Here is a 27,691-nt window from a genome sequence, read left to right on the forward strand (position 1 = left end):
TGCTATTTTTATGATTTACAGAAAAACACTATACCAAGTTATTAATACATTATCATCTCTCTTTCTCTTTCTCTCTCTCTCTCTTCAATGAAAAATATATATAGAGGTATCCGAACCTCCTATCTTTCTGTTTTCCCTCTCTCTTGATCACTCCCAAATAAATGGCGCCAGGGAACGAACGCATACGAAGATACACGATACGTTCTGCTCGTTGGTTGGTTCGTTCGCGTTCGTTTATAACCGTCCCGATATTTCATGAACGTTCTACTACATCATTTTCAGGGGAAAATCCAAGAGGGACTTCTCTTTGAAGGCAGGACGCGTTTGATCTCTCGAGGGAAAGCAAACGAAGCCAGAGTGAAATTACCTTGTCGTCGATCGGTGACGCATATCGAACGATAACCGAACGATAACCGAATGAACAAACTGATAGACGATCGACATTAACAACATTCTTTTTAATTAACTGAAATAAAATCTTATTTATTCAATTTTAAGAGAATTTTGGAAGCAACAGCACAATAGAGTGATCCAATTTTAAAGACGTTCCCAAGTGTGAATGATTTATCTACGTCTATAGATCCTCCTCATTTACTAACAATAAGCTTTACAAAGAAAAAGATAAAGCTTAGCAGGACGTCTCGACGCTAAAATCGTCCTTTTTCTTTCGCATAATTAAGTTTCTATTTGATCTTAAGGAATAAAAAAAAAAGAAAAATGAAAAAACGTAAACAAAAGAAAATAAAAAAGTACGAATATCAGGGACATTTGCGATAGATACGTACCTGATAAATTGATAAGTGGTGAGCACGCAGACGGTTTGCAGAACCGATTAACAGCGAACGTTAACGAAGGCTGCCGAATGTCGCGCAATACTCGCCAGTCTACGCCGAGCGATCTCCCGGTTAGCATCGCGTTCGCGAGTGGTAAGAAAACGAAGGGAAGAAAAGAAGAATGAGAAGGAAAGAAGGAAGGAAAGAAGAAAGAAAGAAGGAGGATAAGAATTGATTGAATAAACAACGATAATTGTAACTAACGTACAGCAAGAAGAAAAACGATATCGGTAATAATCAAATGAAATTGAATAAATAAGCGAAACGTATGCCGCTTACAAAAGTGGAAAGAAAAACGTAAAGCAACGAGGTATGGTTTATGTCGAATCATTACCTACAGAAATAGAATCATTTTGGATATTGGTTAGTTACGACTCGAACAAATGTTAATAAATTAATAAGGACGATAGCGTGTGCGGCTGCGTGTGTATAATGTACGCGTATGTGTATTAAGAAGGAGAAATCGTCTCGTCTAACTCTGTAGTAGAAAACTTATTCTCGAAAAGAGAGGTTAGGAGTTGGTATTATGAACGTGAGAAGAACGGGGTAAAGTGTTGTTCGAGAAAGTGGCGAAAAGTTTGAGGACGAGAGAAGAGGTGGAGACGACGGTGGCGGTCGAGGAGGAGGAAGAAGAAGAAGAAGAAGAAAACGAAGACGAGAGAGAGAAACAGACTAATAACAGGGACGAGGAGGAGGAAAAAGAAGAAGAGGAAGAAGAGGAAGAACGTGTTGGTAGTGGTCGGTGACACAGAGAAGAAGAAGAATAAAATAAGAATAAGAGGAACTGTGTGGTGCAGCAAGCATAACGTTGGCAGTTCCAATGCTATTCTACTAACATTTTAATAGCAGTGGAAATAATAATAGTTAGGGGGATATGTCGGTGTGCGTTGTTTATCGTACGTGGCATTGAGTCGCGCTGTCAGAAAGAGAAAAATCAAGGAGGAAAGCAGTTAACCAATATTACATCCGTAACAACAGCAACAGCAGCAGCAGTAGCAGAAGTTTTAGGAGGAGGAAAAGAAGAAGAAGGCTAGTGGTGTTGTGTTCCGTGTGCTGTTATTGCGTGTGGCGGCGAAGCGTGCGTCAGAAAAGTCTTGGACACGTACTCTTCGTTGTGTGTCGCGTCAACCATCTCTCTCTCTCTCTCTTTTGGAGTATCACGTATAGGGGCAGCCGGGCAGGCGCGTTACTTGTGTTCCGCGTCTCTACACTGTCTTTGGTTAAAAAGAGAGAGATAATATTCCTCACCAGCACACTAATACACTGATACAGTGCCTATCTCCTCTTCTTCCTCCTCTCTCACCGCAGACAGCCACATCCACCCGTTGTCCTCTCTCTCTCTCTCTCTCTTTTCCTCTCTTTCTCTCTCTCTCTGTCTGTCTGCTGTCTCTCTCTCTCTCTTCTCCCCGTCTCCTCTCTCTCTCTCTCTCTCTCTGTCTCGTTTGTTCGTCGTTCTATCGCACGCTCTGGGGCCACCGCACCGAAGGCGACCGAGCCAGGCCACCAGGCGGTACGCAAGATGGCTGTGTGTCGCTAACGAGAACCCAAAGAGAAACCGGAACGGGAAAAACGAGGAGCCGGGAATAAACGGAACATGCGGCTACAAGAACCTCGGGCCCGTCCCTGAACGAGAGACCCTGGCCAAAAGCAGATAGGTAAGTCTCTTTTTCTTTTATTTAATCCTCTTTTTAAATATCTTTTTCTACCTGTATTTATTTGTTTCCTAACCCTTTCTCTTCGTTTTATCATTTCCCGGTTACCCCCTACCTTCCACCCCCTTCTCTCTTTGTTTTATTCTTCTCCTATTTATCTATCTATCTTTATTTCTTGTGATAGAGGCCATAGAAAGAACCTAACCTCTTTCTCTCTCTCTCTCTCTCTCTCTCTCTCTCGCGGTTTCTCTAAACGTCACTCCAGGAAAAACAGTACTCTCGTTAAAAAATTCGGGACGATCTTTCTCTTTTTTCTTTCTCTTTCTCTATCTTTAATATATATATATCTCTCTTTCTCTTTCTATCTCTCTTTCTCTTTCTGTCTCTCTTTGATATACGCCGGTAATATGTCTCTCTTTCTCTATATATGTGTGTATTAGTAAAACGTAAACAAGTCGCAAAAGGATTCTTTCTCTCTCTCTATATATATCTTTCTTTCTTTTTCTCGATGACGTACGTGACTACCTCGTGCCTCGACTTTGCAACGAACGAAAGAAGAACGAACGGTTTCTTAAGATGTAATAATACAGTATGTTATACGTCGTCGTCGTAGTCTCTCTTTCTCTCTCTTTTACATTGTCATTCCAGGCAACATTTTGGTGTGTGTCGCGTGTTCCCGTTCGTCGTCGTCGTCGTCGTCGTCGTCATCGGCGTCGTCGTCGTCGTCGTCGTCGTCGTCGTGGCCACACACTTTTACTCGTGCCAGGCTCCGTTCCGCCGATCGAATCCCAGCAGTATAATCTCTCTCGATTACATGGCAAAAAGTATCTACGTAGACAACACACCGACAGATCCAACATACGAACGAACGATGACGTGGGTGAAAGAGAAAAGAAAGGGAAAGATAGAATTGTAGATAAAAGATTGTAGATACTAACGATTTGATATTAATATCTTATGATTAGATACAAATTCTACAAAAAAGTAAAAAATAAAACACACATTGCATTAGTTTCCATGAGAAATAAGAAAAATAAATAAAGTAGATTAAAATATATATATATATATATGTCAGATCGATATTTAATATTTTAAATACAAATTCAAAGAAAACAAATTGCATTCGTTAACCATTAAATATAAATGAATACTGGTAATAATTTCTTAGCCTCGATGTGTTTAAAAAAACATTTTGAATTCATATAGAAATGTGTTAGTTAAATAAAGATAGTCATAGAAATTCAAGAACACACGTTGAATTAATTAGCATGAGAGACGAATAAAATATAGATAGATTAAAAATGAGCAAGTTAGGCAGAGAAATACTTATTAAATAAACAATAGCTAATGTATATTTAATGTTGAAGTTAAAGGAACATGTTGAATTTGTAAGAAAAATTTCTGAGAATAAATAAATGAGATAGTTAGATTCAGCAGGAGGGGGTGGGCCGACTTAGGTGGAGAGAGATGAGGCTAGACAGAGCCTGGGATCCTAGAATTCGTCGATTTCGCCGATGTGTGTAATATATATATATTTATATCTATATATCTAACTATATAGATATAGTTATATAGATAGATAGATGGAGAGGAACGAAACTCGTGCAGAGTGCTCAAACACTGTCTCTGGCAGCCGGAAATTTCCATCGAAAGTACGACGATGAGATCGAAGCTACGTATGCGTTGTTCCTGTCTTTCTGGGTTATTTGTGTGTGTATATATATATATATTATAAGATACGTGGAGAACTCGAACGTTTTACGCGTCACGTATTCTACTATTAAATTTATATATAATATGTCAAAAAAAAAAAAAGAGAGAAAGAGAGAGAGAGAAAAGTTAGAAACTTATTGGAAAATATTTGAGTTGTGTTTTTAAAGGTTTTCCCGGACGAAAAACTTTCCATGTTTTCGTGGAATAACAACAAAAAAGGGGATTTTATTATGCATCTATCTTCCGTTTTTTCGTTCTGTCATTTTCTTTTCTACGATGAAACTCATTGTGCATAAAAATAATATTCTCTTAATCTTTTTGTTCCCTTTTCCCGTAGAATCCCATATTGTGCGCCGTTTTTAAGTTACCCTTGGTTAGCGTGAAGTTTTATTTGAAAATCCTACGAAACGTTATATCCATTATCGGGCATATGTTTCGTTGCATAGAAAAACCACTGGTAGGTCAACCATTGAAGAAAATAAATCAATTTCCCAAATCTTTTGCTTATTCGAACGATTTCTTAGAAATTTTGCTTTTCTTTTTCTTATTCTTCTCCTTCCCTTTTTTTTTTCCCCTTCTTATTTTCTCCCATCTTTCTTTCTTTCTACTTTCCGATGGATACGCATCTTCAATGCCTCCAGTTTGCTTTTTTCTTCTTTAAGGATCCGAAGGAAGGCCAAGAGAGAGAGAGAGTGGGTGAGATGCTTGTCACGAGTAAATTCTGTGTAGTATTCGTCTTCTTTTCGTCCTCGTGGTCGTCGTACTCTCGGAATGGGAAAGGAGAGACGCAGGAAAGTTTTCTGATCGTGACTGACCGTACATGTCGTCATCGTCGTCGTCATTGTCGTCATTGTCGTCGTCATTGTCGTCATTGTCCATCGTACATGTGAACTTTCTCACGGAAAAGAGAGTTTAACGAAGATTAAAGCAAAATATAACTTACAACGTCTTTAACCTACCAACATCGTCATCGTCATCGCCACCGTCAACTTGGTCATCGTCATCGTCGTCATCGTCATCATCATTATCATCATTATCATCATTATCATCATTATATTCATCATAATCATCATCGATGAATTCGTCGAGGACAGTACACCTCTTCGTTATCTGTATTCACCTTCGAGGATCTTTCTTCTTGCTCCTCAACTTCGAAGAATCGTGATCGTGATTGGAAAATACGATATGCATCCTTACGATTTTATTGGACGAACGAATGCTACTTTTCGTAGACGAGGATAGCGTTAGAGACGGATGCGAAAGAATTTTCTTGAGGAACTCAAGTGTCTATTCAGAGATAACAGGTTAGTGAATAAATTTCTACTTGGAGAGAAAACGAATTTCAAGGTTCCCTTTTTTTTTTTCAACGCAATTCTTATCTGCGCAATTATTTATCGTAGATTTTGCTTGGTTATTTCTGTAGATGTTAGAACGTTTATACGAACTTGCGTGTTATACATTTATTTATTATTAGAAATATTTAGTTTGCTGTTAAGTTAAGAATTGCCAAATGATATTCTAGTTCTCTCGGTCGTAAACTTTCGTAAATGTTAGACGCGTGAAATTAATTTCAATTGAATGATCAAATCGAAACTTCGGTTCGTTTAGATTAATATTCTCACCGTAGATATATTCATTGCAACATTTCAAAATAGGTGAACAACCTGGGATGATCCTTTTTGCCGGCGTTCGTATTTCGTTATACTTTTTCTTTCTAGAAACGTTTCATTTTCTTTGCTCAAATGATTGCATAAAATAAAAACCCAAAATGGAAATTCGGTGGCTTGTTTTCGAGTACGCTAATTGTAACAATTATTCACTCGGCATTGGATAAGCATGTAAATCATTAGAAACATCATTTTCAAAGCTTTCTCATTTATTTATTTTGTCGAGTTTTTTTCTTGTTCAAGGACAAAAATAATATGTAGAATAAATTTTAATTTATATATTTGGATGATAATATATTAAAATGTAATCGTCAATAAGACGATTAAAATTTGAATGTAAAGAGCGATAGAATAATAGAGATAGAAAACTATGACGAAATAGAACTTTATCAAGTCAACTACTTACGTAGTCCATATAGCAATCACATTATTCGATGGCCTGCTATATAATGTATTCGTTGATCGTTGTTACGAGGATATAAATTTCACGTAAGATCCTTGCTCTCGTATATTTCGTCCTCTCGTTTATGTAATTTCGTTCGCGTAATATTTTAGTCATGCGAATTTGTCCAAAAGAAAAAAAAAAGAAAAAGAAGGAGAAAGAAACAGAGGCGTATATAAATTTTCTAAGTTGCGTTAAAAAAAATTTCAATAATCGACTAAAACACATGTGCGAATTAATTAGATTCCAGAGTGAGACGATTAAAATATTAATTAGAATATTATTTTATTTGTTATTTTTGTTAGAAACACCATATGCTGCAACTTCGTCAAACGAGTAGAGTAAATTGTTTTTCTTTTTCTTATTTACGAGTAGGGGAAGAAATGATTATGACAAAAGAGAATTAATTATTATTTTCGTTCTTCTTTTTTTTTCTCACTCTCAATCTCTCAATCTCTCTCTCTCTCTTAATTTACAAAAAGTGTCAGAGATAAATTTGAATTCGTCTACGGCTTTGAAGATTAACGTTTATCTTGTTTATCCAGCAGGTGAAGAAGGACTTATCGTGTCGTATCTATGACGAGGAATAATTACTTGGGGTTAGATTGCGAAATAAATTCAAATCTTTCAATTATTTGGGTATTTCCTATCGACTAATTTAATAATCCATTTTTTGTTGTCCTTATTCCTTTCTAATCACGCGATTTCATTAACAGATTAAATGGTCCAATATAGCAAGGGAAAAGGAATAGGCATGCATGACAATCATAAATTTGGGAATTTGTTATTTTATTGGGTAGTCGAGACATGTTGCTTTTCTTTTTCTAAGAAACTGGAACAAAAAGAGAGAGAGAGAGAGAGAGAGAAACGCGTTGCAATAAAGTCAAAGAAAGACGGACGGAGAGAGAAATCGTCCTTTATATTCGAAAGTAATTGCAACGAGGCGAAAGGAAACCACTGCTTGCTTTTATAGCGAGAGAAGCCAGTAAGAAGGTTAATACGATCGTAAGATCAACATTATTCGTCGAGATCCTATTGATTTGTATTGAAAAAAAAAAAAAAAATATGTCTTTCTAATATTATTTTTATAATTTTTTGTTTTTTTTTTTATTATTTCTTTTTTTTTGTATTTGTATTTTCAAACGGAAAACAACGAACGAAACAACGTAGATGGTGGACCAATAGTTTTCAAGTTTCGTAATTTTTGTTATTTACAAAAATATCCAAGATTTAAACATGTCCTTGAACATTTAAAATATCACTTCTTTAAACATGTTTGGATAGTTCTTTATCGGTATGATCGGTAAAAGATTCTTTACAATATTAGTTTCTAAAGGATACATTTGTTATTTTGAACATTTCCTGGTACGGATAATAAAAGCTTTTAAAGGATTAGAAAACCCTTTAAAAGAATTCTCCTTGGGATTTGTAGTTTTATAATTCTTAGGAATGCGGGTTTTCATCGTAACAATATTTTTTTAGTACTGCTATACGGAACAAATAAAAACAAGATATTAACAAAAGGTGTCTGTCAGAGTATTATAGTGGGATAATTCGTAAATCAAAATGAACAGAGATCGAAAAAAGGATAATACTTTTAATGTTTTGTTTATTTTTCTTATATTTCTTTCCTAAGATTTCTTCGTGGCCTTCTTCTTCTTCTTCTTCTTCTTCTTCTTCTTCTTATGTTTGGCCTTTCTAGCGAGAACCCTGCTGAGAAATACCTGTAGAAAGAAGAATATTTTGCATATATTTCTAAGTCTATCTATCCTTCACATATTTTTTTCTCTTGTTCCATTCGATTTTTCCCTCTCTCTTATTATTCTCTATATTGTTTTGACACACAATTTCTTTTTACATTTCGTAAATATTCATAAACTTTTATATTCGACTAGCAGAATATTTATTCTCCGGCTAAATAAATCAATGATCGATTAATTGATCAGCTAAAAAAAGAAAATAAATTAGGAATGATTTCGTAGATCGTACAGTTGATTGGAACAAAAAAAAAAAAAAAGAAAGATTGAGAATTTCTAAAGTGAAACGAAAATAATTTAGATTTAAATATAGCGTAGGAAAAAAAAGGAATGAATATTTTTTCTTAAGAATTAGCGTATGATAATAAGGTTTAACGATTTTCCCCCTTCCCCGGATAGTTTTCTAAGTAAAATTTCGTAGACACTTTTTGCGTGGGATGTTTCTTCGTCGAAAATCAATGAGGAACACACGAGCGAAACTTTCCACGTGCCGCCGGTACGAGACGCCATGACATCAAAACGTGATACTACAAGGATATATTAAATGTCCTATTACGTCTATAATAGAGTATGAAAATCGTTGAATATTTTGTAATTTTGGTTGTTTTATTTGCCGTATTCGTTAGATGAAAAGCGTCTAATAGAAATTAGGAATAGAAACTACGATGAATACTACGAAGACGATAACAGTTCTGTTTTCGTGAGCACAAATCCGAGAACGTCCAGTTATATTTGGGGGTGAGGGGAGGGCAAGTGGGTGGGGTGAAGAAGGAGGAGGTTACTTGCTCGGTTAGAAACGCGACAAGCTATTTCTGTCGATCGCGCAAATGCGAATCTACGAAACTATACGAATCACTGATATACATACACGCATGTGTACGTGTATCTATCTATCTATCTATACATGTATGTATATACTTATCTACTTTAATAGCGTTGCGATTGTCTCTGTTGTACACTTTCGTCGATTCGTCATGCAATGAGATTTGTTCGTTGTACTTAAAAAAAATTCATCAAACGATAATACGTTACGCAATTAACAAAATCGAAAGAAATTAGAAAAAAAAAAAAATAATAAAGAAATCAAATATTTCAACACAGTTATTAAATATCACTAATATCTAATAATTTTATTTTAATCGCGTTGAAGATAAATTTTAAAAAAGATAAATATAATAATGTATATATATATATATATATACACATTTTGAATGAACACTCTGTATAGTAGAAAATTAATTTCTTTTTTTTTCTTCATCGATAACATTATCAATTGAATCTCTTAATCGCAATATAAAAATCATATAATATTAAGAAAACAATATAAAACGAAAGTGCAATGGTGAACAACGCGGTGTTATGTGTATACGCGTATGCATACAATATGTAGTCACACAATATTGATTTTCAGATTGATATACATATATACGCGACGTCATTGAATCATTATCGTTATCATCGTCATCATCGTCATCGTCATCGTTATTAGCAGTTATCGACGAACTCATTAAGTTCCAATTAATAACACATTTTCCCCAAGAAATTCATCTATGTAACGGTAATCCTTTTTTTTTCTTCTTCTTCTTCTTCTTATTTTCCTTTAGTTCCCTTCGTTCGTACTCGATCGTTCTCAACCCCTCGTTTTGCCCTTCTCTTCTTACACCCTCCTTCTTTCATCCCCTTATCTTTTTTTCTTTTTTTCTTTTCCTTGTCTTTCTCTTCTTGGAAATTATCGGAGACGCGTTGTACCGTACTTAATGAACTCCAATACGAAGTGCAATTATCAATGCATTTATATATATATATATACAGTAAAGATATATAAGAGTGTAGTAGTAGTTTGTTCGATTGTAATGCAGTTTTATGTGTCGTCGTCGTCGTCGTGTCCCTCATCCTCGAACTCCTCCCCCCTTCACCCTCATCCTGAGTTTCTTGTATATATAAGAAGACAGGAATGAAGCCTACAAACGCGATCATCCAATTCGTCGGCGAACTTTTGTGTGCCGAGAGATTGTGAGTTATAAATACGAGCGACGGTTCTTAATAGTCCGACATTTATGATCGAGATATCGTTCATATGTGTGTTAGTATTACTACCACTGCATATATTTATATGTGTGTGTGTATGTTTAGGGTATAATGCTGCTTCTGCTGCTTCTGCTGCTTTTGGTACTATTGTTGCTTTCAAGAAAGCTTCCTTTAATTTATGAGATCGGATATTTAACTTTTATCTTTTATTTTCTTTTTTTTTTTTTTTTTTTTTTTTTAGGACCGCTAATGTAACCGTGATTATAGGAGGATACTTTATTTTGTATCTTTCCGATTCACATATCGGACACTGATTTCGTTGTAATTAAATTTGTTCTATTAGCGATATTATATATTTGGAAAATATATTTTTATTTTATTTCAATGAAAGTTTCTACGAACTTGTTTATTAGACATTAGAGAAGTAAATTGCATTTGGGTACGTAGTATGCCATGATTCATAAAAGACCAAAGTTAGAAACCTTCGTTAACTTCGCGTAGATCATGATGAATTTTCTGATGCATCGATTTACATAGCATTTACAAATATTATAATGTCAGGTTGTTCGCAAATATAATAATAGTATCCTTTAGACAAATAATGACTTTATTTTAGCATCGTCTTGTTTATTCCAAACGTGGTGGTTGGTGCATCTTTTAAAATCGAAATTTCGTAAAATAATTAAAACGTTGTCCTTCGTTCTCATAACGGCGCATAATTTTATTTCCCTCCCCCCAGGCCTCAATGATGATCAAAAATACTCTCTTTGATTTTCTTATTGTTTATTATACCCAATTGCATTGGGAAAGTTCAACGAATTTACGATTGAAAAAAAAAACAAAACAAAAATTCATTTTCGCGGGTTCATCCCTGACCTCTTCAACCCTCTGTCAGGTTTATTATCTTATGGTCAATGTAGATCTGGCTTTCCCTCTTTATTTTTTTTCTTTTTCCTTTTTATTTATTTTCTTTTTATTTTCTTTTTCTTTAGAAAGGTAAGAAAAGAAAAGTTTTGCACGTGGGTCCTAACACTTGGTGGCTTTCCTGATTTACTCATTGATCGGTACTGACTCATCGTACAATACATTATATCCCCCATTTATATTCTCGAGTATAGCTATAACCGCCGACACACGAAGCCAGTAACGGCAGTAGCAAAACTAAAGAGAGAAAGAGAGAGAGATAAAAACGACTTTCGTTATTCCTTTCGCGTGCACTCGAACTCGTGACTCATCGACAATTCTCTCTCTCTCTCTCTTTCTCTCCTACCTTTGCAAAAAAAAAAACATGAATTTTTTCTCGTTCCATTTCCATTAAATTTTATTTCATAATGATTCAGATTTCTTTATTTCTTTCTTTCTTTGCCACCACAATAATTCGCGTGATTTTTTCTTTTGTTTTTTCTTTTTCGGAATTTACCCCGGTTAATTTCAAGAGATTGAAATTAGTTTTCGAGTTTTTCGTTTCGATAGCGAGTATACTAATTGATTAAACGATTAGCGCAAATATGTATATCGATATCTCTCGATATTAAATTTAAAAACAGAAGAAAACTACGAAACGCGTTATAACTTGTTCGCAAAATTACGCAAACGACTGGGGGACAACACACGCACTGATTGCTAATTAAATTAATCTAAACTATTTCGTAATCGTGTGAGTCAATTAAAAATAGGAAAACTAAAGCTATAGTTTAGTAGAAATATATCAGTAACGTGATCATTTTTTCTCGGTGTGTGATTTTTTCTTTTATTCGTTGGAAATCCGGCGGCGGGAAAGTTCAAAGGAGGCGTATTCGACTCGTATGTAAGTAAAATCAAACTTGCCTATGAAAAATGAATAGAGAGAAAATAAAGAAAAGTATAACGGGATTTATACTAACCGAATAATTAATAAAATAGATCGAGAAGTAACGTCAATCGTTTGTATGATCGTTTAATTATGCGATTGGGATGGGATAACGAGAATACACGAATAGGATATTTGTGTTTGTTACAATGTAACATTCTTATTGGTGAAAACACATCGTACACGATGATAACGGGAAACTTTTATGTATACATGTGCATACGCGCGTGCGTGTATGCGCGCGCGTGCGTGTATATGAGTGCGCGTGCGTGTGCTTATGTATATATATACACATGTAACGAACATAAAAAATTTATTCTTAATCTAGGCATCGTCGTCTCTTTATTACTATTCTTATTATTGTTGTTGTTTTTTTGGTCGTTATCATTATTATTACTTTTATTTAATTCATATTTCTTTGGACAAACTCGTACGTATCGTATAATTTATCTGATATATATTATATATTGATAATATTTTTATTTCGTTTTACTTTTCGATACAATTTTATTTTAATTAATAGCTCTGTTACCAATATACGATCGGGTAATTATATTATTTAATAATTTAATTATAAAAGAAAAAGAACAGAAATGTGTTTGTTAATTATCTGTTTTTCTTTTTCCAATTAGCAAGAGTTTCCTATTTAAATGGAATATTCAAATACATTAAGAGAGAAAATATTTGATATTGTATTATTTATATAGGTGTGCATATGCGGTACATGTATTTTAATAATTTTTATATGGCACGCTCGTCCTTGTTGTCTTCATCGTCGACGTTGTTGTTGCCACCGAAGAAATGGCATTCTTCTCATTATTTAGTCGCGTCCAAAGTATCGCGCCATGTTTACCCGATTTTGCATAACATCTTAATCTTACATTTACTTTTAATTGTGCACTTATATATATATATATATATATATATACATATATATTTTCTTTTTTTTAAATATTCGTTAAACAATTCATTTATTTCTTGCGAAAATTTCATTTCAAAACTCTGCATACTTTTATACACTTCGTATTTTTTCTTTTTATAAAATATTATTTTTATAATATTCATATTTATTTAAATGTACATTAATCTAAGCTTAATTTTCTTTCAGTTATATTTTTCTTTTTCTATTTTTATTTATCTTACACGACATGCTCTAATTATAGTGCCGTTTGTCAGAAATAGTACTTGCTTGGTACTGTAATGAGCGATTTACGGTACCAAGATAGTTACAGTTACGTTTCATCCAAACAACAACGACAACACGATGACTACTTCCCTTCGAATTTATTTTCATTCGTTCTAACTCTCGCTTCGTCAAAATATTCTATAGAAACGCGCACATTGGTTCAATCGTTCGATTTTTATCGATAGAAATGATCGCCATGTTTTCTGTCCCTCTAGCGCCCTCTGGCGCCCTCTGTTTTTTTTTTTCAAGAGTTTTACTTCCGTAAAAATGGCGATCATGATGTTATTCTAATGCTTGGAAGATATAATACTCGTAATGTAATTAAAATATATAATAAAGTATTAATTGTAATTAAAAAGTATATAATAATTACTACGGATCTTTTGAAGTTTTAACTTACAAACGAGCAAAATTGGTCGACCTATCGAAGTATAGTCATCGAATAAAAGAAATATCTTGTTCCTATTTACGACACATGCCACATTTATCTAACATATTTTTCGCGAGGCATTAATTAAAATAACGCGTTATCCTATGAACGGTAAAGGACAATTTTAATAAGAAAAATAATAATTGTAAATTAAATTTTTGTTTAATATCTAGGGACCCTAGATTACAGGTATGCCAACATCTGGAATATAAATATCCCATAAAAGTTCGACACTATCGGACGCATTTTTAAATTTGTATTTTAGAACTTCCTGAAAGTATAACGCGTCGTTGATTGGTTATACATTATTTTATAGTATTTTTTAATTTGTTGAACGTATATATAATGTACTCAACTCTCTTATAACACGGTATTCTGAAAACATGATATTAAAATGAAAACTCTGACACGACCCGACTTAATAAATATTTCTAACTACTTTTATGCAGCACGAATTTTTCCATTACATTTTATAGTTTCTTTCAAAAGTATTTTAATACAGCATGAAACTAATTAATTGTGTTATAGCATAATTGTGTATATACGCGTTAAATTAATATATTGAATTAACCAATAATCATTAATATCGAAATGTTAAATAAAAAATATAGTGTTACTTACTGAAATATAAAATAAAATACGAAATGGAAGTTTTAGTAAACGCGTATTGGACAGTATTGGGTAATATTGAATTTTTGGTTATACTGGACACACGATATATTCATCTTGTGTATGCAACAAAAAGAAAGAAACAAAGATGACAGAGAGAAAGAGAGAGAGAGAGAGACACACAACGATCGATCTGCGTGTTTCCATTTACGAGCTCGTTTTTTTCCTATCATATTGAAAATTAAAAAAAAAATAAAAAATCCAAACAGAGACTTTCATAAACGCATGTTCTCTCGTAACATACGAAAATCCTCAAATTCATCGTTCAAGTTCGTGTCACGTTTGGCCAACCTCGACGTTTCGATTATTTTTACAAAGTCATACATAGCTTTCGTTAAATGAACAAAATTTATGGCTTTTTTTTCTTTGTTTCTACTTTTTATATTAAGAAAGAATGAATTTAATAGAATATCGGAATAAACTAACCAACAAATTCTTAGAAGGATCATGAACATATTTCAAGATAGAGGGAACAAATCAATCAAAGAAAAGATATTCCATTTAGGAATTTCTTCGGTTGAAGAACCCTTTGTATTGTTAAACGCGTGATTAAAAGAATAAAAATAAAGAGAAAGTAGTTGAAATCCTCGAATCTCGGGTGTTGGTTTACAAGATGGTATATAATTCGAATTGCAAGCACCGATTTTACTTTCCATTTGATAGGAATTCGAACAATTCGAGAAAAATCAAGAAAGTCGTTAAGAATTTGAAGGAACTTCGAAGAACGCTTCCATTTCCCTTTTTTGAGCATGTCTTTATCGTCGTTGTCGTCATTTCCGCATACTTAAAGCTATACAAAAGAGAGAGAGAGAGAGAGAGAGAAAGAAAAAGATGAAAAATAAAAAAAATAAGACATTTAATATCGTCTACTTAGTTTTATATTTCGTATTTAAATAAAAATATTCAATAAAATATTATCCATTAAGAAGATTTCTCGATATGTTCCCTTAGCCTCGAGCCCTTCCGTTAACTTCGACGTCAGCTCTACGCATTATTGTAAATGCGCTCCTATTGGTCAATTTCTGGAAATTTTAGCTTTTTCCCTAAACAGGTCACAGGACACAAATTCTTACGGTTTTTAAATTGTGAGTAAGTTTTCTAACTTCAACTCGAATCGACAGTTGGAGGCATATTTCTCCTTCGCGTTCTTTCGAGTTCTTTTAAAAACCATTTTTTTTCTCAGAAGTATCAGGCGATTATCAATAGGGAGTGTATAGTGGAGAAAAATAATTATAATAATATAATTAATTATTTCTTTCGTTGATTTTTTCCATTAAATTAAATCACAATGGGTCAAAATCAATCGAGAGAACTCGATCCACCATGGTTTCTCGATTATGAGCAAAAGAAATTACCAGGCCTATTGTTCGGGGTAATATAAGAATAAGAATAAGAATAAGAATGAAAAAAAAAGGAGAGAGAAGGAAGATAAGGTGGAAAAAAAAGCGATTGTAATTAACCGGTGAGTCATTTTAATTTGTGGGGATGTTGCAGGGAATGTGTGACATGTTCATCCAAACACAGCAGACGAGTAGCGTCAACGGCAGCAGCAGCAGCAGCAGCAGCAGCAGTAACAACACCGTTCACCACCATAGCAAAAAACGCAAGTTGGAGTACAACGTGAGCCAGCCGGTGATCCAGCACGGGTTGGTCCAATCGACCGGTGACTATCAATTGGACAATACCGGACTGCCACAGCGGTATTCCGTGAACGGTGCTAATACCGCATTTAGCTCGCTGCACAACAATAATGCGCTGCAGAAGAGTAGCCCGAACCAGCAGACCCTGGTACGAGCCTCGACGATCAAGCTCCTAGACACTTATCAACGCTGTGGTCAAAAGGTTGGTCTAATATCAATCTCCGTTAATGTCCAAACTTTGCCGCACAACCCTCTCTTGTATTTTATTCGTTAACGTTTTATAAACACAAGTATTTCCTAACACAAAATAGAGGGAATCATCGTCACTTTTATCATGATTACTTATAGGATATTTATGGGACAAATTTCAATCTCCCCCTCCCTCTCTACCCCCCCCTCTTTCTCTATTAACAAATTGTTTAATGATATCTATAGAAATGCTAACGTATTTCAATTTTGTTTTGTCTCAGATATCGATGCATACAAAGTTTTATTCTTTCTAATTATTTTTCAAAAAAAAAGAAAAATTTAGATATCTAAATGCTTCAAATTATTTGGGAAGAATCGTTGAAATATCATATCTGGAAATGTCATGAAGATAATAAGAGGTATAAGACGTTGGTAGAATATCGTAGATCGTTTTTCCTTTATTCAAAATATATTTTATTATTATACTTTCACTTTTCGTACCTGTACATCGAATACTCGTGAACTTTTAAAAGATTTACACGGCTCGCGTCTTGTTGAATTTGTTATTTTAATATATATAAATTTATATAAATTATTATAAATTATTTTGTTTATAGAAATTCTTTATTGATTTACTGATGTTATAATTTTATTAAAATTGTTCTAATACTGATCTCTCTAATTTTATTAACCCAGCGTGCTTTAATTTTTAAAAACAAATCAGTATCATCTCATCGATTGCTTTACTAGTTCGATTGTAACAATTTCATAATAATAATAATTAATAGAAAAAGCTCACATTACACCATAAAGACTAGGTGTATCTGTATGTGTGTGTGTGTCTGTGTATATATAACTCGTTTAATCATTGTTTAATGATGGCCTTTCTCTAACGTACTTGGTACCACTCGGTATAGATCACGTTATCCTTGGAATAGTCTTTTGATCGAGAATACGAAGGTTTCAAACTCGATGATCGAATGGCTGTGTTATTTTCTGATAAGATACATTTTTGTATGCTATTTAAAATATCGATTAATAAATGAATCTTGTCTTGTGATCAACGCAGTATCGGTAATAACAATTGTTACCTTGTTATGAAAGTAATTTGAAGGTTTCAGAGTAGAATCAGGTATCGGTAAATGCAATCCTAACGAAAATTACTTTCAGAACAATCCGATATTTTGGATTTACGATTTATCGTTATAAAATTTAATTTAGAGATCTTTTTAAGACCGATATTACTTCTCGCGATAGTTAAATAGTTTGTTACACCCTGTATAGAAGAATACGTAGGCGTTCTTTCATTCTCGTTCATCGGAGCATTTCATTCTATGTTCCATGAAGGACTGAACTCTTGAGAGTACAATGAACGAACCAACGGTTTCTATTCTCTTTCTCTTTTTATTTAGAAAATTCAATTCTTTCGCAATTTCTTTTCTATTTCTTTTTATTTTTCCCCCCTTTCTCACCGAGATTACAGTAAACTTATTACTATTTATAAATTAGGTATTACGTATATTGCGAATTTGTAGATAAGATACAATCTCGTTTGTTAAATTTCATTATTTCTAATATCAGTATTATACGATTATTATCTTATAAAATATGGATAATAATATTTGTTAATATATTTGAAATGTTGCAATACGTAAAAATGAGGACCTGTAATTCCTTCTTCTTGTCCTTTTTTTTTATGTCGGTTTGTAGGGGGTGGGTTATGGGATTAGAAAGATAGGTACCAGAAGTGTAGGGTGGTTGAGAAAACGATAATGTAGATTTTAGATCGTTGCCCGAAGCCCAATGGCGATCAAGAATAGAATTGATTCTCTCGAGGACGTAGAAAACATTTCCGCGTGGCGTAGTTAGCTATCGATTCCCTTCAAGGCTTCCCCATTTCATATTTCACGATGCTCTCTCAGCTTTTCTGCCTTTCACGTACGTCGAAACGCCCACTTGCAACAACCTACCCACCCCTGCCGTATCATTTCTTCTTCTACATGTTGTTTTCATTCCTTTCTTCGATTCTTATTGGATTCCACGATTTTTATCGAGTTTAAACGTTTATTTGCGTTACATCTCTACAAACAAAATTCTATACGTCTTGCAAAAACATTGACGTTGATCGTTTTGTCAAAAAACCAAACTAAATGAATAAATTTATACCAATTTTTGACGTTACAATACACATTGATCCTTCCAACAGATACGTAGATTACCTTCGATACATTTTAATATATATGTGTGTGTGTAATCCGGATTCGAGTCACATACTCAAGATTATGTCGTCTGTCTTACGACCATAATCGGCTCCAATATCTTGTTAGTGTATCCGATAGATCTAGAGCTAATGGTTGACAACAAGGCAAGCAAGATATATAAAGAAATATTTCAATAGAAATCAGCCAAGCGAAATTCTATTTTGAAACCCCATGAATTATCGTTATCGTCATATTATCATCGTCATTTGTCAACGTCACATTCTCCATCGTCATTAAACAATCATCACCGTTGTCATTATCCATAGAAAGAAATAGGCTGCAAAATAAAAAAAAGATATAACGCGAAAATTAAAAGATAATTTGTTAACTTTAACAAATTTTTGTATAAGGTGTATTCCTCCTCCTACAGAGAAAAACTTGGTCGAGGGAGGGTAATGGTGACGCCCTGGCAGTCCACTCCGCCAACGCGACGAACGCAGTGGGTAGTACTATAGTGTCGCAGCATTATACCCAACAGCAACAACAGCTGCAGCAACAACAACAGCAGCAGCAGCAACAACAACAACAGCAACAACAACAACAACAACAGCAGCAACAACAGCAGCAACATAAGCAAGCAGGGATGACAGCTCATAGCAAACAAGTTGCAAATGCGGCCAACGGGGCTGGTGGTGGAGGTGGCGGTGGCGGGGGTGGAAGTAATCCTCAGGGGGATGGAGATTATCATTTGGTCCAACATGAAGTTTTATACTCTATGGCCAATCAGTATGAAGTTCTTGAATTTTTGGGCAGGGGCACGTTCGGCCAGGTAAATTCTTCTCTTTTTTATTCTAACGAGAATGAAAAACTCTTTAATTGTTAGGTGTCCTTAAAGTTCGGTGAGACTCATTCACTTTTTTTCCAGGTTGTAAAATGTTGGAAAAAGGGAACGAATGAAATAGTAGCCATCAAAATTCTTAAAAACCATCCCTCGTATGCGCGCCAAGGGCAGATTGAGGTATCCATTGTGTTTCTTTCTTTTAATTAATTTTATGCGTTATATATATATTGTTACGACTATATAATGCTTAAATTTATATACTGTCTTTCTCTTTCTCACTTAGGTCTCCATCCTGTCACGACTAAGTCAGGAAAACGCGGATGAGTTCAACTTTGTGCGCGCTTATGAATGCTTTCAGCATAAATCACACACCTGTTTGGTGTTCGAAATGTTGGAACAAAATCTTTATGACTTTCTCAAGCAAAATAAATTCTCACCGCTACCTCTTAAATTTATCAGGCCGATACTCCAACAAGTTTTAACTGCATTATTAAAGCTCAAGGTATGTTTATTAAACATTATTTTCTTTATAATCAGATATCATTATGCTATAATTATCAAATTGATTATTTTTAGCAATTGGGCCTTATACATGCGGATCTTAAGCCAGAAAACATCATGTTAGTGGATCCCACGCGTCAACCATATCGAGTTAAAGTCATAGATTTTGGTTCGGCATCTCACGTATCAAAGGCAGTCTGCAATACTTATTTACAATCGCGATACTATCGTGCACCAGAAATTATTCTTGGACTTCCTTATTGTGAAGCGATAGACATGTGGTCGCTCGGATGTGTCGTAGCAGAATTGTTTTTGGGATGGCCCTTGTATCCGGGTAGCTCGGAATACGATCAAATTCGATACATCAGTCAAACACAGGGCCTACCGACGGAACATATGTTAAATAATGCTAGTAAAACGACGAAATTTTTTTATCGAGACATGGACAGTTAGTATGAAATATATAATACAAATTGGTTTACGAGTTCGCTTATAAGGGGGATTATTGTTAACGTTTCTCATCGTTGAATTATTTTATTTTAGGTACGCATCCATTTTGGCGTTTAAAAACACCCGAGGAACACGAGGCGGAGACCGGAATTAAATCAAAAGAAGCTAGAAAATATATTTTTAATTGTCTCGATGATATTGGCCAAGTTAACGTACCAACTGATTTAGATGGTGGTCAACTTTTACCTGAAAAGGCAGATAGGAAAGAGTTCATTGACCTCTTGAAGAGGATGCTCACCATGGACCAGGTGGTAATATCTAATAGATCAATATATTTCCAACATATAAAGAAATACATTTATCGAATAATAATTGATTTTCATTCTTAATAATAATTTTGTTAATATAATGAATTTTGTATATATATATAGGAGCGCCGAATAACACCCGGAGAGGCATTGAATCACGCTTTCGTAACCCTGGCACATTTGGTCGATTATGCTCATTATAACAGTGTCAAGGCTTCCGTCCAAATGATGGAGGTTTGCAGAAGAGCTGGCGATTTTACAGCGAGTCCTGCTCACCATACAGCACCATCTGCTCCTCAAGCACCCCCGCCCGCATCCTTAGTAGCTAATTTTGTACCGACGACCAATGGTAGTGCAGTTACTCTTACATTCAACAATCAACTGACCAATCAAGTGCAACGTTTAGTTAGAGAACATCGCACTGCTCCAACGGGCTATGACAATCTGGTTTGTATTAATATCATTTTTAATAATCATTTTTATTATGTTTTGTTTTTTCATTTATTGGACCAATTTAACATATTAATTATTATTTGAAATTATTACAGTACGAAACCATCAGCAGTCCTTGGCCAAATGTAATATACGATTTATCATTTCCAAAATTACAGTATCAAATCTATAGTAATAGCAGTCGTCGGGCAACACAATACAGCAGTTCTTCTAGTGGTTCAAATAGTGGCCGAAATGCGGTTCACGATTTTTCACATCAATTAGTACCTGGTATATTATGTCCACCTCCTGGCTATCAAACGATGCCAAGTCCAGCTAAACACGTTGTTGTTGCTCAGGTAATAGAAATATCTATGTTTTAATATATTATTTCGTCGTTGTTTATTTTTGTTCTCTCTCTCTCTTTTTTTTTTTTTTTTTTTTATTTCATACATCTGGGATACATTTTAAATAATTAAACGCTTTATTGTATTTGAATATAAACTAATGGTTATAGCCACCGCAGGCTCAACAAGGTCCACTTCAAATCCAACCCTCGATCATATCGCAGCAAGCTGTTGCAGCAGCTGCGGTAGCTGCGCAACAACAATACGCGGCTGTTCCTGTATCTATGGTGGAAACTGGACGACAAATGTTGCTCACTGTAAGATCTTAATAAATATTTATTTACTTCAAAATAATGCATCGTGTTATATATATATCAATGTATGCATATTATTATACATTTCTAGAATGCCGTACAAACATCATGGCCTGGTGGAAGTCGGCAAATGGCTGCAATTGTACCATCTTGGCAACAATTACCACCTCAACATGCAGCGATTCAACAGCCGTTGTTAAGCGACGCTGGAGATTGGGGAAGACCGCTCATCGTAGATAGTTCTGCCATATTACAGGTAAGGTATTTGGATTTTGTCGTTAAACGACGAATGATTATCTTTTTCTTATGAATTATTTGAATACATCTTGTCGAATGCAATGTTCCAATTGATTACCCTTGTTTTGGGGAAGGATCAGCGGCCAGTATTTCCTGTCACGGAGGTTTATAACGCTAGTGCTCTCGTCGAACATCCTCCTCAAAGTTGGGGCAAACGTAGCGTCACGAAACATCATCAACATCATGTGACTGTACCCCAACAAAGCCAACACAGGCATGAACATAAGAAAGAAACTCAACAATTGAGTCCAGTTAAAAAGAGAGTGAAAGAGAGTACACCACCGAGCAGTATGAGGCGACATTCACCTTCGAATGGACATTGGCAGCTACAACCAATTCAATCCCATCATCACAGTAGCAGCAAACACAGTAGTAGTCACAACGTAGAACATCAACAAGTTGCATCCGTCCGGCAACCAACAATCACCATATATGATACCCCATCTCCGGCTGTTTCTGTTATCACCATCAGCGACAGCGAGGATGAATCACCAGGAAAATGGTAAGTTTGTAGATAATTTGTCCTCGATCATATAGATTTCTTTGCTCTTAAATTTTATAAAAAGTTTAAAAGTAGAATAGTAGGCTATTATATTTATTGCTTTAATGAAGAGTAGATTGCTTACTTGTGATAATTTACTGTTATGATTATAAGATAGATAATTGTGATATGTTTTTGCATATATTTTTATCTTTTTTTTTTCTTTTTCCTTTGTACAGTAAGAAATAGTATATTTCTTTTTTTTTCTTTTTTTGTAAGCTCAGTGGCATTTAATTTGGAAAGAAAAATTGAAATAAGTTCATCGTATATTATCCGATAATTAATTAGCAATAAACTTAGTAATCCTGCAAATTAATACCTTCTTTTGTGGATCATATATTATATATATGCTTGTATATGCTAATTTGTAGTAGTGTCATGCATGATATCATTGACAGCTGTGGAGATCGTCAATGCGGAGCCTGTCAAAATTTGGCAACTCGCCTGTCTGGCGATGGACGCCCTGTCCGTGAGGATGTCATCAGAAGGTACATCGAATCATTGAACTATTGCATAAGAGATAAACTATAAAATATTTATTTTTTTTCTGTATTATTATTATTTTTTTCATTTTTTTTATTTTTTTTTCTGCAAATTAGATCTAGAAGTTCTTCTTAAAAAGAAAATTAGTACTCATCGTACATAAACATAATACATATATACATATAAGCTTTGTTCTTTGCGGTTATTAATCTAGGTAACTATAACTATAAGTTTTCTATGTATGTATGCTTTTAGTAGAATGTTAACATAAGTAGATCATTCAAAGTATTGTGATTAAAAAGGCTTGCGATTGTGGAATAATCGTTTAATATGTCATGACACGTTTGCTATCGATATCGCAATTAGATCGTTTATTATGATATAATAATTTTCATTGCTTATAAGTAAAATATCATAATTATGATTTTGTTTTTTAAATCGACTTACAAAATGTTCTTAATAAACGATCCGAAAGCATCGATTTTCATTGTGTCGCACATTTATGATTGTAATTTTTGGAAATTCTAAAAATCTTATATAATTGCAGTACACAATCTACACCAAGGGTTGTACCAACGATGCAACAGGCTCATTCGAATACGCAAGCCCATACGAGTTTTCATACGACATCGCAAAGCTCCTCTCAAAGAGCTCAAAGGAAAAACGTTATCAGCTGTGTTACGGTCGGTGATAGCGATGGCGAAGGTAGTCCAGGCAGAGCTCATGCACATTTGTATCAACAAGTACCGCAACATCCGCAACATCAACAAACTACAACGCAACACATCAAACACGAGCCTCAACAACAGCATCACGTTAGCAGGTAGGTGATTTTTTAAATACATGTTACATATTTTGTGCCAAGTATTCTGTTCGTTATATTAATAATTAAATTCTTAACTCAGCAGTAGTTCTGGCTATTCCTCTCAGTCCCAAAAGAAGCGATTATTGGCTAAGGTACAATCCGAATGCAATATGGTGAGCGTTACGACTAAATCCGAACCTGGCGTTGAGTATGTCGCTCCACATCCTTGTCATGCGCCAGCTTGCAAAGAGCCACCGACCTATCAGGTAAAATAATATTTCTTTCATTTCATTCAACCTTCTGTATTATTTCATTATTCTTATCGTTAAAGTTTTTAGTTTGATATTTCATTTCTGGCTTTGTTATTGACAGCAAACTTTCAACAATATATTTTTCTTTAATTTTATATTATTTTTCGACAACAGAAAAATTGGATTAAACGAGAACGATGTAAAATTTTCTTTTCTGTTGTCCCTCCCCCTTCAGTTAGTAATTTTTATTCTGGGTAATGTCTTTCTAGGATGACGCCTATGACATGAATGACTACTTATTGCAGTATGTGACTACAAGTAGCGCTCATCCTCATCTACAAGAGCAACACATCGTTTACACGACCGGTACAGACAAACGAGTATCTTGGTCTGGAAAACGAGCTGAATATAAGCACGATTACGTTCAACCTCCAGCAGCTCATTCGAGAGATCATCAAAAGTGGGCAGTAGCAAACCCTGTACATCAATATAGGTGAGTCGTTCTACGTCATGGTTTTATTTTTTCTTGCATGAATCGTATTAGAGAATAGCATTCATTTTGAAGAAAAAGAGCATGTCATTTTTAGAACAACAGTTTAGGCATTTTGTGATATTTTCGAGTAAAGATTATTATTGCCAGTGGCATGCTAATTTCCATTGTAAAAGTGTGTGTTGAAGCATGGTATCTTCTTTCTCCCATGGAGAACAATTTCGACACGATTATAATTAAGTAAAGAAGAAACATACACAACAAGAGAAAATAAAAAAGAAAAAGAAAGTATAAACTTGCATGGTTTTTCAAAAGTTGTACGTTAGATGATATTTATATAATGAGTAAAAGGCATGAATTTCTTTTTCTTTTCCTCCAGGCCCCCTCGATTTTCTTCGATTTTGATTTGTTTCAATTTCAATTTTATTTGATTATTTTTCGTTTGCGTTTAGAAAGAAATCTTCACAAAAATTTGATTGTTTTTTCCTCCTATTATTTTCTATGCACCACCATCATCATCATCAGAATTTTCTGTTATGATTTAATATATCGGTAAATAAATAGATATTTCAGTTAGAGTTATTGGCGGAAAGTTAATAAAAAATAAAAATAAAAAAATCGCTAGGAAAGAGAAAAGCGGAGCATGTGAATTGCATAATGAAGGGATGGATTTTGTTCTGGGTTTTGTAGGCAGAGCCAGGTGGTAGGCTCGGCAGCCCATCCGGGTCATACCCACAGCCACCATGGGCATCCAGTCCATCTGAGCCCTGGGGGTGGTGGTGGAGGCAGAAGCCCCACGGGCGGACCTGTGATAGGGGGTGCCCAGCATCTGGGACAACCTCTCTACCAGGAGTACGCTCATGTGCGTTCAAGAGCACATGCCGTGCCACCCCCTGTTTATGTTACTGCTGCGCCTTCTCAGGCTCCTGCTGCTATCCAGCAGCAACAAGTGCCCACCTTTCAGGGATTCACACCCGGGTGGGTACCTAGACACCTAGTTGATGCATGCACGTGTGTACCATTTATTATTTTACGTTTATAGTCTTTAGTATTTATTTAATGTTAAATGTATCTGTCCCGTTAAGGTATGTTTGTCGATGTTATGTTCTTATCATTGACGACATTTCAATCATTATTATATATTTTATATATTTACGTGATGCGTAATATATCCTATTTAATGTAATTAGATATTCCTCTTGAAAAAGGTTTTTACTAGATTATAATTTATTCGATTCCCAATTCGCAAGGATTATCGTTAAAACGATATATCGATTTCTCATATAAAAGAATAAACTTCGTTTTTATTCTTCTTCTTCTTCTTCTTTTTTTTTCTTTTTTTAATTAATTGTTTATTTATTTTTATTCGTATAATTTGTTTCTTTTTATATACATAGCATCAAGAGTATCTTACATTTTGTATAGTTTAGTGTTTTTGTAGAGTATCTTGATTAGAGACTGCATGTTTGCACATTGCATATCTTTCATATTTATCTATGTACAAGTATGCATTTATTTCGATGATTTTCATATTTTCATTCTATCCTAAAATATTAATGTTGAATAAATAAATATATATTATATAAAAACGTAATAATTGTTTGATATCATACTTGTACATAAATTAATTACAACAATATGTCGATCGCCCATTTGCACATTCGTATCCGAAATATCATTTATTAAAAAAACAATCATTTCTTTTCCACGTACATATGTTTACGTATGTATAGATAATCTAAATTTGAAGATACGCAGGTGTAATCTGGGCCAGCGGTATATCTTAAGGGAAATACATTTATTATATTAAGGAAATTATATTTATATAATTAATATATTACATATATATATATTTATATATTAATAAAAGATATTAAGAGAGAATTATATTTATATAAACATATACATATACATATATATATATATTTGCAATCTTATTTTTAGAAATTTGTGGAGATGTTCTAACCATATGTTATCCCGTTTTTTACAGCTCGTCTCCATTAACGTTATATGATTCTAGTCGTGCGTTGCCACCACCAGCTCATCACAGTTCAGCCAGACCATTACTAGCAAGCCATGCAGCGCATCCACTACCAGCGCATATGCAACCTACTGCTGTTTATGGATTGGCTCCGCTTTCACCAGCCAAACACCAGTATCAACCGTCTGGTTTGTGGTTTACGGAGTAAATTCATATTTTTAAAGTGCATTAACGTGCTCTGACCGTTGCAGTTTAAATGCTCTCGTTATGCCCCCTTACTTGTTTGTTATATTTTTTTTCTTATCTTTTTCTATTTCCTGAGAAACTTACGATCTGCCTGTCTGTCTCTCTCTCTCTCTCTCTCTCTCTCTATATATATATATATATATATATTTCTTTTTTTTGTTCTCATTTGTCGATGTTCGATACAATGGGAAATTACTGCGTAATGAAAAAGGACTTACATTGCATTGAAATACTTATTGAAAGACTCACATACTTTGTCTCTCTATCTTTCTCTTTATCAAAAATTCTAATTCAATGTCTGCTATATTTGTATCAATGGAAAGTGTATTAAAAAAAATCGATTCACATTAGGAATTTTTGAAAAGAGATTTTGAGATAAATTATACATAGTCTTTGGTCTTAGAAAGAGACGGTCTTTAATAATACCGAAAAAGAAATCGTCAATCCGTCCTCGATCATCGTTGTCCTTTATATTTTCTTAATTGTATATGGTATAATACAATTAAGTTTTGCAACAGAGACGATGTATACAATAAAATAGGTTTGATAAAAAAATAGATCTCGCGATTTGATACTTTTTATTTATCAATCTTTTTTAATGTTTTGTTATTTTAATCGCAAATGAAATGTATAATGTGTCCTTTTTCAATTCGTATAATAATAACTCGTGTAGAAGGAATTGTTAAAAAGATACTTTAGAAATCGTGTGTCGTTTAGATCACTCTACACGCTTTCCTAAAACTATTACTATATATATATTTATTGTGTTAATCTTATAAAATTAATAAAGATTTGTAATATTATATATATAAAGACATTAGCCAATGTATTTATATATATATATATATATATATAACTTTACGTGCACATTATGTTTGTCGTAAGTTTCCAGGAATATAGAAAAAATATAATATAAGGGGGAAGAAAGAAAGAAAAAAAAAACTCGTGAATATTTTGAGGAGACCGATTTATCTGGGTATCGAAATTTATTTAAATTGTTTCGTTTAATTATCGAACTTAATCCGCGGAAAAGTATCGTCTACAATTTAAATGAATTATCACAAAAAAGAAAAAAGGAAAGAAGTTATCATCGGGTATTCAAATATATAATGAAAAAGAAAAAGCATATTGTTGTTGTTACATACGAA

General features: G+C 34.1%; 1 protein-coding gene across 16 annotated transcripts; it reads left to right on the forward strand.

Annotated features, from left to right (window-relative positions):
• The first annotated feature begins 340 nt into the window (after positions 1–340).
• On the forward strand, positions 341–27,646 carry LOC122515800 (homeodomain-interacting protein kinase 2). Of its 16 annotated transcripts, none has more exons than XM_043633266.1 (19): positions 341–2,488; positions 4,861–5,502; positions 15,721–16,068; positions 18,687–19,085; positions 19,182–19,274; positions 19,381–19,599; positions 19,674–20,046; positions 20,142–20,359; positions 20,480–20,803; positions 20,905–21,147; positions 21,315–21,452; positions 21,541–21,705; positions 21,821–22,248; positions 22,659–22,775; positions 23,318–23,593; positions 23,676–23,841; positions 24,096–24,319; positions 25,007–25,327; positions 26,307–27,646. In XM_043633266.1, the coding sequence occupies exons 3-19, from the start codon at positions 15,724–15,726 to the stop codon at positions 26,503–26,505; spliced, it is 4,248 nt and encodes a 1,415-aa protein (XP_043489201.1). In that variant the 5' UTR covers positions 341–2,488; positions 4,861–5,502; positions 15,721–15,723; the 3' UTR covers positions 26,506–27,646. The 16 variants fall into 16 exon arrangements, with proteins under 16 accessions (XP_043489201.1, XP_043489196.1, XP_043489203.1 ...); XM_043633261.1 differs by having other exon boundaries at positions 342–2,488; positions 21,306–21,452; XM_043633268.1 differs by having other exon boundaries at positions 342–2,488; positions 21,306–21,452; positions 26,337–27,646.
• Positions 27,647–27,691: the final 45 nt, after the last annotated feature.

Source organism: Polistes fuscatus, unplaced genomic scaffold, assembly GCF_010416935.1.
Source record: "Polistes fuscatus isolate 324 unplaced genomic scaffold, CU_Pfus_HIC Scaffold19, whole genome shotgun sequence".
Classification (NCBI taxonomy): domain Eukaryota; kingdom Metazoa; phylum Arthropoda; class Insecta; order Hymenoptera; family Vespidae; genus Polistes; species Polistes fuscatus.

Coding starts and splice junctions, on each gene's coding strand:
- LOC122515800 (XM_043633261.1), top strand. CDS start 15,724: ATGTGTGACATGTTCATCCAAACACAGCAGACGAGTAGCGTCAACGGC. Junction 22,249..22,658: donor GATGAATCACCAGGAAAATG/GTAAGTTTGTAG, acceptor GCTAATTTGTAG/TAGTGTCATGCATGATATCA. Junction 23,842..24,095: donor AAGAGCCACCGACCTATCAG/GTAAAATAATAT, acceptor ATGTCTTTCTAG/GATGACGCCTATGACATGAA.